At 35.8% G+C, this 12,201-nt stretch overlaps 1 protein-coding gene across 1 annotated transcript; it reads right to left on the bottom strand.

Annotated features, from left to right (window-relative positions):
- Positions 1–418: 418 nt before the first annotated feature.
- LOC122291293 (zinc finger protein ZAT5-like) lies at positions 419–1,681 on the bottom strand. The gene has a single exon (XM_043098965.1). The coding sequence runs from the start codon at positions 1,539–1,541 to the stop codon at positions 627–629; it is 915 nt and encodes a 304-aa protein (XP_042954899.1). The 5' UTR covers positions 1,542–1,681; the 3' UTR covers positions 419–626.
- Between the last annotated feature and the right edge of the window lie 10,520 nt (positions 1,682–12,201).

Raw genomic sequence — 12,201 nt, forward strand, 5'->3', positions numbered from 1 at the left:
TATTATTATTATTAATTGAATGAGTGGAGAAAATACAATGGCTAAAATAAATAAAAGAGTTGGGCGGATACAAATGAAAGGGGCGGTTTCACTCAGCTTTGCTATCCATTTATTATTCTCTATTGGCATCTAATGAAACTGGCCCCGTGTTAATGCACGCAGCTGTGTTATAGTCATGAGAGAGAGTTTTTAACTTTATTGTAGCAAAAGAACACAGAAAAGGAACCTAATCCACGACTTTTGGTTGTGGTTGTGGTGCTGCCAGACCCTTAGCCATGCCCTAGTCTCTCTCTTTCTCTCTCTCTCTCTCGCTCTCTCTCGTGTTTCACATCGCTCTTCCACTTATAAAGAGCTTGTCAATTAAAAAGAAATATATATATATATATATATATATAGTAAAAGATGCCCCATCACTCGCTTTTCGTGAATGAAAGGCAACCATGAACACTGACCACTTGCTTACTCAAAGTATTCAACTACAACAAATCGATCATCAGTGCAGCCAGCAAATACCACAAAAAAGAATTCAAAGAATTGATGATTTTAAGTAATAGTAAATTAAACTAACGATAATATAATTCACATTGAGAAAAAAAACTTATATCAACAATCTCTTCCTCTTCTACCTAGTAATGGCAATCCACCAAGGCCGGAGAGGAGATCAAGACAAGGCCGCTTTGCTGGGCCGTTGTAAGTTTCAACGTAGTCTCTTCTTCCGGCGCCGGGAGATTAAGATCCAGAGATAGAATATTTCTTGGCTTGATTTCAACATGCTGGGATTCAGCTTCCATGGTGGTGCTAATTGCGTCGATGCTCATGGCCACTTGAGAGCTTGTTGAAGCCCTGTGCCGCCTCATATGGCCGCCAAGCGCTTGACCAGACATAAACTCCAAGCCACAAATGGAGCACTCATGGATTTTGGCCTTGTTACTATGCATACCTTTAATATTGGCTGTTTGGACAGGTTTTGAAGGACTAAAACTACTACTTTTGAATCGTGCTTCTTCAGGGCATTCTGTGAACGGTGTTATTGGTGCTTTTCTTATCTCCTGACCCACCATGGCTTTAGGCTTTTTGTGGCTTGCCCGGTGCCCGCCCAGAGCCTGAAACGATGGGAAAGTCCGGTTACAAGTCTTGCACTTATGGACATAGAACCCACCCTTGCCGGTGGCCGTCTCAGAGAACTTTCGGACTCCAAAGCTTTCCATCGGATCATTCCATTGGAGAGGTTGCCTTGGAGCATCCCCTTGGGCTAAAAGTATCAGACAATTAGCCATGTCTTCGTCTTCCTGATGATCAGTGCTGTCATATACATCCTCAGAAGTTGTTCCTGACGAAACTGAACCATAGGATCCAAATCCACCTCCGCTGCCACCATCAACATCGCTACTGGCAGTACCGGGTATAGCACAACCAGTACTTGATGAGCTAGAAGTGAGGATAACACCATAGGGGGCCATGGGCCTTTGGCGTTTGGTGCTCTTCCTTTTTGCGATCTTGGTATGATCATCATACCCGGCGAGTACTTCTTGGCGTCCCATGTCAGCCCGAAACCACTCAAGAGCTAGCTAGCTTAAAGAAAGAAACAAAGAAGGAACACGAAAAGTATATAACCAGTTGAGAGAGAGAGAGAGAGAGAGAGAGAGAGAGAGAGAGAGAGATATAATTGAAGTGGGCATAGGTGGGGGGAGAGTGGGCGTCATTATATATAGTGGCAGGGTAATAAGAAAATGCTGTTGTTTTTAAATAACGTACAGTTGTGGAAAGAAGCAATGGAGTCAAATGCATGCCGCCCCCGAGTATACGTGACCAGTTATAAGTACTTTTACCCCTGAAACGAGAAATCTTCCTTCTTTTTCCAACCTTTAATTATAAAAAATTTAATTTAAAGTTATTTTTATATATTTTAGATATACACTTCACCATTATGAAATCTCTTACGAGTAAAGATTTAAATATATAAATATATAAATTGAGGTTATTTGATGTTTTTTATTAAATTATAAAATTAATTTTATTATAAAATAAATATATATTATATAAAATGATAACAATTATATATATATATATATATATATAAATTTATTTTTATAAAGTCGCTTTGTAAGTAAAAGAACTTATCTTTTATATATAGGTAACCAGCTTTGAATATAGTCATCATGTCATTAATGATAAAAGTCTTGTCTTTAAACGCGCTTGAATTGCACGTAAGGTTAGGCAAGAAAAGAGAAAAGAAAAATGAGAAATATTCTCGTTATAAAATAATTATATAAAAATAATTTATAAATTGACACAATTTGATGACTTGATTTATTAGATTATAAATTAATTTTTTATTATAAAATAGATTTGATAGAGTACATAAAATCACGTTAGTTTGTACAATTATTTTTGTGTAATTTCTAAAATTATTTTTATGTAATTCTTAACTATAGATGAATTACATAAAAATAATTATAATACGTACGCTCCTATATTCATGAGTAATACTATATATCATATTTTCTTCTTTTTAAATAAGATGTGACATATTTATTACCGTTAAATAATAAAAAAGTATGCAATAAATAATTATTTAATAGTGATAAATATATTACATCATATTTAATGAAATAAAAGTAGAATAGTAGTATGGTATATAGAATTTTCCAATCAATTTCTATGAAGCCTTAATTTGTCCGCTTAGAATCTTGGTTTCCGCGCACTCTTTGTCCAAAAGATTACTAATTACCAACTAATTAAGAAGACGGTTGGTGTATATAGTTATTAGGTCCCCCGTTTTCATTATTTTTCTCGGACTAATTAAGCTGACCAAGTCACGGATAGACACAATTTGCAGTCAAAGCAAAGTGCATGCACGTTAAAAGCGTGCCGTTCTCATTCACTCCACGTCTTGTTGCAGGAAATTAGTATATAGTTGTTGAAGCATTTTTCCGAACGGATCGAAACCCAACAATACGGTTGACTGATCTTATAAGCTGATAGTTTGGGTGTCGATATGATACTAGATGCTCATCTATAAATTAAAATACATAATAAATAAAGCATATAAAATATAAATGAAGAGAGATATTGAGATATATAAAAGTCTACATTTACAGGTTATTTGGGGTGAATTAATCTACTATATTTGATGATTTTATAATTTTTCATGACATCTCGTACCTCTCAATACAATAGAGAAAATAGGAATCGGGGGAGGTTGAAGAAAGTGTTGTTCCTGTATATAGAGGGAGCCAATCATCTTCCTTGATTTTTAGAGATTTTCTCATTTTATAAAAAATCTATTTCATTCTTTGGAGTAGTTGAGTCCTACTTCCCTTATATCGTTTTCATCAGTCATTTTTCCTTTTCTTTATCTCTTCATTTTATTCGCAATAGGCTTCCAATGAACTATGGTCACTGGTAGGTACTCACAATGCATATGGGGAGCCATGTTATCATATGTTAATAATGATTTTGAAAAGAGATATGAAATGTTTTGAAATGACAAAGGTTCTCTATAAGAAAATGTGTATCAAAGTTTTCTGAGAAATTGTGAAGAATCTAGATGGGAGACAAATATAGTTTCTTTTCTGCATCATACACAAGCATTGCATGTTTATTATCTGTCACGTTCATATTATCTCTGCATATGTTGGTTGTTAACTTACTAAAATTTCAAGGAATCTCATTATGGTAGTCCAAACTACCATTCTCCTTTGGAATGGTTGAAGCTGTAACAGGACTAAAAGAGGGTGTTGAATTCCAACCCTTAGCTAAAGATAATTGAAGGGGAATCAGACCTTGACTGTAAATCGGACCTAATTGTGATATTCCTAGAAATGGTCCTGTTTGACATTCAACGCATCCAAGAGACACTTTAAAATCTTTCTTTTTGAAGCCCCTAATTAACCAAGTCTGTAATAAGGAGATATATTCTCCATAAAAATGTTGGAACTATTGCCCTATATATGGGACATCTACGTAAGGCGTTAAGTATTTTTAAATGAAGCTTTAGGATGTTTAGTTTCGTTCTGGAGCAAAATTTTACAAATTGCCTCTTCCGCTGCAATTTAATGCCTACTACTAGAAGCATGCTAGGTTGCATCGCATGTTATATATCATGAACGAGAGTATGTAGCCTTGTGTTACATGTCCTAATGCTCTAAGTCTCCATTTCATCCCAAGCGGAGGTTAGAATCGTTACACATGTCACACGATTTTTAGATTGTGCATTAAAAATGGCTTTTGACATGACCCCAATGCTAAGATGGGAGAATATTATAGTAAAACTCCCTTGTCCACTTTAGAGTAATTAAACTAGAAATGGTAGCCCATATGTTGACAAAGAATAGTCAACAAACTTTGAATGAGTTCTTTCCAAAGAATTATAGAGTAGAGTAGTGCCTAATGGTAGAGGGTGCAACATATTGAACTACAGTGAAGGTGAATTTGAGAATTGCTATATCATATTGATAAGAACATTAGACGTACCTACACCCGATCAAAGGGTCGGTAATGTGATGTGCTAACTAGTAAAGAGCCCATGATGCTTAGGGAAGCTGTGAGGTGTTCACCCATATTGTTATATTGATCTCTATTATATGTGATAAACAATAAGTGTTACAAGAAAATGGAAAATAGTTTTATCTGTCACATGTTCAGTGTTTTTTAAAAGGAGTCTAGATGGGAGAAAAATATGTCTTTGCAAAACCCTGCATCCATACTCATGCATTCATAATCGTGTTTGCCTCTTAGATGATTATGTTATCCCTATGTATGTTATTAGTTTAACTTACTGAGATTCTTGAAATTACACTGAGGTAGTTTCCATTACCATTCTCCTCAGAATGGTAAAAGATGTGACAAGTCACAAGGATGAGTTTTGCTACGTACAAGCAAATTCACGTACCAATCTGTGTACCAATACTGCTGCTTTCATATTCAAAATTCAAATTTGCACTATTTTCATTAAAATCTAATTTTCTGACCAATCACATTGAATGAGTGTGCATATTGGTGCACATAATTACTTACAACCAGATTTTTTCCCTGAGGATAGTGAGCAAGATGGGGAAAGGTAAGTTTGAAGAGCGTAAGGATGAAGATACTTGAAGGGTCAAGAGGTGTTCAGCATCTATTTCCCATCCTACAAATGACGATATCCTTAAAAAGGTCATGATTCTTATAGCAAGAGTTTTAGAGCGAGTCAAGGAAATCTAGAGAATGCTAAGCCAAAAGGCAAGTGCACTTAGAATGTGATAGTTATAATGTTATGAATTATTTGATGGTTTTAGGAAAAGGGGGGGACCCATATTTTGTATTGAGAGACGCGCGGGGGGGGGGGGGGGGATATTTTGTATTTAGAGATTTTCAATAAATACATTTCAAATTAATAGATGGATATTTGGTACCATACTACTTTGCTCAAAACTTTACCATCTTACGTTATATTTCCACTACGATTATTACAAACTGCTAGAAAAACACTAGGTGCATTGTATGTTAATTGTCATGAACAATGAGCATGTAGCCATATTTTGCATATCCCAATACTTCAGTTTCTATCAAATCCCAAGCAGGGTTCGGGGGCGTCACAAGTACGTACATGCTTGATCACATTGATATTTTACCATGTCCCATTTATATTTCGGCTGTGATTGAACCAATTCTATACACGTGTACTTTTCTCTGAATTACTACATGCTTGACCATTCTTTTGGGTGTTAACCAGTCAGCCAACATCCTTAGCACCACAATACCTTACCTAGTCTTTCATGAAGGACAGGGTGCCACACCCTATGAGATAATGGAAAAAATTGGAGTAGTTGTGTACCGTTTGGAGTTACCACCTGTCTTCCATGGAATCTATAATGTATTCCATGTGTCCTTGCTGAAGAAGAGCTTTAGGGATTAGACACCAAAAGTCATAGGCCCCAAGAATATACCTTTTCAATCCAACCTAACTTACAAGGAAAAACCAGTGCATTTCATTGATTTGAGAAGAAGGAATTGCGTAACCGCAAAATTCCACGAGTCAAAGTACTGTGGCAAAATCATAATGTCCAAGAAGCAACTTGAGAGAGAGAAATTGATATTAAAACCAAGTACTCTCATCTATTTGGATCATAGTATAGTTTATGTTTATTCTATGATCAAGGCTCAGCCAATTTTTGTGTTCACATTTTAACAGGTTGCATTGCGTCAGTCAGTCATTGTACTTCATTTATTTGGATATCAAATAAAGTATATGTTTCTTCTTAGATTTGTTATGGACCCATGTTTGGTTGTGTTGTGAGTTTCGTTTCCTTTATTGACTCTATCTTTTGTAGTTTCCATGGTATCAAAACAAAAGACAAGGAAGTTAACACTTTTTGCGTAGATAGTGTGGGAGATGAGAGAAGAATGTCGGAGGAGGTGACTCATCCAACTTGATAGGCAAGCCACTACCTACTGGCAGGAGATGGAGTGATTGGAGCACCATCACACCTATGTGATAGATATAGATAAAAATGAGGTAGGATACGAGAGGAAGGCCTTACCTCATGAGGAGTGTTATCTTCCCCTCCACCCAACCATCTGCATGGATTGAGACAGTTTTGGGGCAACGATTTCATATGATGAAGCAAAGTCTAGTTGCGCAGTTGAGGAGCGTGCCCAAGCTGCTATCATGCTCATGACGTCTAGATCATCAATATTGTCTACTCATCAAGGATAATTACTCATTCAAGGTCACATTCCAGACAGTGATGACGTGGAGTTTTATTGCATATTTCTTGGAGTTTTATTGCACCAAAATAAGGATCTAGTATTTTGTTTCAAGATAAAGAGCATTCCATACTTGGTTTTGGTATTTTAGCACAAACCAATTGTACAATGTGATTTTTGGTCATTAATCAAGCATGCTATTACTTTGGTTTGAACGTTAACTTGATCTTCCCTCAAGTACATGATCTCAATCTCAAGTGGATAAGATGGTTAAGTCGTCACTAAGTGATGTGTTCCTACTAGTCTTTGGTGCAGTTCTCACAATCCCAAATCTTGATTTTCTCGGATTCTCCAAACGTCCTCATTCTCAAGTTTGATTCAGAAAAACTAAGGCTCAAGCCCTTTTATAATCTATACTGTAACAATTGAATGAAGATAAGTTTGTTCATTCTTAGCTGAGTTTTATTTAAATATATCGGTTTAATTTGGTTGCAACTTTTGGAGCTATAACCAATTTTCAGTTAATTGAATTGGCTATGGTGAGAAGATTAAAAAGGCATGTGATTTTTGGTGATAGTCAATAAACAAGAGTGCAATTGGTTTCAAGTAAACAGAGAGGGATTATCCAATAGTTATAATGTATTGCGGCCCTAAATCAATATTCCTAACTTGTTTTGTCGTCCTAAACAACATTACATCTAGAAAAGAGAGGTAAGTACCATTTTTCATGCATGGAGGCTCTATAGCCAAAATTATGTGTACTATTTCTTAATGGAAAGATATTTTGTTACTCAGCCTTGTTAAAATTTCAAATATGTTGGATAGAATCTATGTTCAAATTAGGATAAAAATTGCAAGAATTGTAAATTTGATAAACTCTAGCTAGACGAGAGTGAAAGGCTACTAAACATCTTGCCAAAATTTTATTGAAGAGCATAGTAGAAGGTTGGATATACGAAAAATTCTCTTTACTACACAAAATGCGAATAGAACAATTATAAAGGTTGTGTATTTATGATGGGTAGCATGACCCACACATCACTCCATATTTAGTTTGAACATAAAAGGCACAAACAGACTTGGGAATAGATTCTTTGTGTCACATAATTTTTTTTTTCTTTGAGAGGAAACTGTCACTGCTTTTATTAATAGAATTCAATTATTACAAAGCTTCTCTTTTGCAACCACACTCATAACCTGCATAGTATACTTCTCCATCCATATGTGCTCCGATGATAGAGAAACAGCAAGTTTGGCTAAGATGTGTGTAGCCATGTTGGTCTCCCTATAATTGAAGAGAACCTTCCAGCCCAATATATTCTTCAATATAGTCTAAATGTCATAAATCATAGGACTTACTTCAGTCCATCTATCCTGTTGGTTGTTGGAAGCCATAACAATCTCCTTCAAAAATGACCTTTGAGAAACCAACATCAGAGTATAAATTCATAACTCTTCTTAATGTTCTTGCCTCAGCAATTAGAGGTTGTAGCTTGAACATCTCCTTTAGAATCTCGAATAATCACTCATAAACCTATAACCTTAGCCTTAGCATCCACTGCAACATCCCAATTAACCTTCATAAATTGCTCATCTAGCTTGCTACATTTCATTCTCTCCCCCATTGTATTACCATGTTGGCTTGTATTACCACGCTGTTAAGCAGATTTGTAATCTTCCATATGCTCATCAGCTTTCTTAATAACCAGCTCTGGCTTGTCAAACTTGTTGTCATAAATGAAAGCATTTCTTCTACTCCACAAATTTCTTAAGATAAGACCAACCAATTCTAGGCTTCTAGCTCTCCATGCTTTAGATTTTCACACAACCTCTTCCAAAGTTCACATACATTTGATTATGCACTTGACCATTTTTTAAGAGGATTAGACACCTCATCCCAAAAATCACTTGCAGCAAGACAAGACCACAGTGTATGGATAGTTGATTCATCTTCCTTTTCACAAACAAGACACCAAGGCCCTCCAACTACCTTCCTCTTGAATAGGTTTTGTTTATTGAGAAGTAAGTCATGACAAGCTCTCCAAATAAACTATTTCATAGATCCTAACACATTTAATTTCCACAAAGACTTCCATACTAAGTCCTCGACTGGTCCAGCTGAAGCTTCACCTTGTAATCTCTTGTTTTTGTCCATTTCCAGATGATAAGCTATTTTCACACTGAAAACACCATCTTTTGAGAGCCTCCATACCATCTTATCCTCAACCCCTAGTCTGCTTAGGGGTATACTACAAATTTTCTTAGCCTCCTTCTATTGAAAGATCTGATAAACAAGGTTTCTATTCCAATCACTAGTGTCTTCATCCAACAACTCTTGAATTGTGGCCTCAGTGTTAAGAACATTTGTTGGAGACTGAATCATGTAAGAGACTAGTGAGGGAATCCATTTATCCCTCCAAATTCTAACTTTTGGTCCGTTCCCTACCCTCCAAAACAATCTCTCTTTGATTAAGTCCCCAACTAATCTAATGCTCCTCCAAATTAAGGATGGTCAAGTACCAAGTTGAGCTTCCAAAATCATGCCATCTTTAAAATATTTCTTTTGCATGATCTGTGAGACAAAAGAAATGGGTTGTTGCTGCAGTCTCCAAAACTATTTAGCTAATAAAGCCTTATTAAAAGACTTTATGTCTCTAAATCCCAATCCACTTTTTGATTTTGACTCTCCCATCTGAGACCATTTCCTTCACTGAATTTTTCTATCATTAGACTTATGACTTTACCAAAACCTTGACATAAGAGAGGTCATATCCTTACAAAGTTTTCTAGGAAGCATGAATACAATCATTGAATAGGTTGGAATAGCCTGTATTACTGCTTTCAGAAGAACTTCCTTCCCAACTTGAGAAAGGAAGTTGTTTTTCCAACTATTGATTTTCTCCCATATTTTGTCTTTTATAACTAAATTTAAAGGAATTATACTTAGATCTACCCACAAAAGAGGGCAAACCCAAATACCTCTCAAAATTGTTACTAACAGAGGCTCTAATAACTCTTTGAAGCTAGTTTCTAACTTGTGGACTAGTATTGGAGCTTAACAGAATTGAAGTTTTTTTTTTATTCAAACATTGACCAGATGCCCTTTCATACTTGCTCAAAATAGCTTGGACTTTCTACCACTCTGTCAACAAGGCTCTACCAAAAATGATGTTATCATCAGCAAATAAGAGGTGATTTATTAGCCGAGCATCCCCTTGTTATTTTCACTCCTCTGATATATCCAGAATCTTTAGTTACTGTCAACATTGAACTTAGACCCTCAGCACAGATGATAAATAGGTATGGGGAGATAGGATCTCCCTGCCTAATTCCTCTTATGGGCTTAAAAATAATACTAGGTTGTCCATTGATTAACACAACATAAGTTACTGAGGATACATAGGCCATAATAAGGGAAATCCACCTCTCACAGAAACCAAGTTGTTTCATAAGTCCTTCTAGAAAAATCCACTTTATAAGATCGTATGCCTTAGACATATCAAGCTTCAAGGTCATACTTCCAGTTTTCCCTTTGTCTAGTCTTTATGGAATGAAGCGCTTCATAGGCTACTATAATATTGTCAGTAATCAATCTTCCTGAGATAAGAGCACTTTAATTATTAGATATGATATGAGGAAGGATCTTTTTCAGCCTATTAGCTAGAGCTTGAGACACTATTTTATAGAGCATATTTACAAAAGCTTATTGGTCTAAACTCACTAGAACAAGTAGGGTTTATTATTTTTAGTAAAATATGTGAAATTAATACAATTATCAAAATCCCCTCATTAAGAAATTTTAAAGCAGCAGAACATACCTCCTCTCTCACAATGTGCCAATACGACTGGTAGAAGCAAGCACTTAAACTATCTGGGCCTGGAGACTTTAAAAGAGCCATTTGTTGTAAAGCCTCTTTAATATCTTCAGTTGTGAAAGGTTGTTGCAACTCTTCATTCATCTCAACTGTGACTCGTGGTCTAGCATCTCTAATACAGTCCCCAACAATTGCTTGAACATGTCACAAAATTGATGAAGTAGAAAGCTGTTCTTTTGATATAATATATATATATATATAAAAGAAGATTGATTTTATTTTCTTTTATTTTTTATTTTCAATGATAAAAGAGGAGAGAGTAGTTCAGAGCTCTTTTACCAAATAGAAATTTGGAGCTCATAGGCTCTTCGTGTAACCAACCACATCTTGGTGCAGACCAATTGGGTTGTCAAGATCTTTGACGTGTCAGAGACTCAAGATAGAGTGTTAAATTATTAGCAATATAAATTTCATATTTCGGGCTGTAAATAAACATCACTTTTGGCAAAACTTCACAGAGTTCAATCTTATGTGTGAGACAAAAATGCATGACTCCTGGAGCTCAATATCAAGCTTCCAAAAATGCAGGCAGGTGGGAAGTGAAGAGTGACTTGCAGCAAAGTCATAACGTTGAACTTCAACCAGACTAAGGATTAGCCGCTCCACATCGTTGCCACCATAACAAGTTCTCTAAGGAGTTCCCCAGACATTTTATTTTCCAGGTACTCCTTTTTAGAGGATAACTAGAAGATAATGGAGGACTCGAGGAGGAACTCTAAATAGATGTTTTTAGAGAAATTCCCAGGTCTTTAGATGGTTGCTTTTAAATTGGTCAATTATTCGTTCTTGGCATTGATTCTTAGCCTTCCAACCCAAGAGGGGCAAACTCTCCTCTTTGCACATTGACCTAATATACATCATTATCATCTTCCATGCATGAAAAATCCAATAGCTGCAAATTATCTGACATTTGCCGCAGCTTAACCTGATCATGCATATTAACAATGGAATAATGCACTGTATGGTGTTACTATATTCCACTAGAACCAACAAAAAGTGATGATTTATATATACAGCTTGATAATTAGGTGAATTGTTGTTATCTTCAAGTCCCAGGTACCATTCCACTTAAAAATAGAGGGAACACCTTGACTCCGAAAATAATAAACTTTTAACCCGTGGATTTTGGCCATTCCAACTTCAAATATAAACATCTGATGCTGTTTAAGCATAGAACAGTTCATCATGGATTCATGTCTGATATTTTAACATACACAATCACCATTTAGGAAAGAAACTTTACTGTAAATTTTCCTTGGTAAAATTATTCTTTAATGGACCTTTATATATGTAGTCAATACTGTAAAAATTGACAACAATTGACAACTTGAAAATTCAAATTCTCTTGGCTGGCAGAAATTGAATGTCATCTACACAAATTTTGTGACCACATCACTATGCAATAGGCATTTCTACCCTCTACTGCGGTTTAGACTAAGATATGTTATAAAAACTCTGATCTACAGTTTATGGAATTAGCAATTGCCACTGGAGAGGAAATTGGGGGCGACTGGGTATCTTAAGGATGCGGGCAATGGCTGTTGCCTTCAGACTTACCCCTGCTAACTACGTTTAAAAACACTTTTTTTTTTGTATGAATGTGGCATTTTTTTTTTTACATTTATACACACTTCAA

This window comes from Carya illinoinensis, chromosome 13 (genome assembly GCF_018687715.1).
Source record: "Carya illinoinensis cultivar Pawnee chromosome 13, C.illinoinensisPawnee_v1, whole genome shotgun sequence".
Classification (NCBI taxonomy): Eukaryota; Viridiplantae; Streptophyta; class Magnoliopsida; order Fagales; family Juglandaceae; genus Carya; species Carya illinoinensis.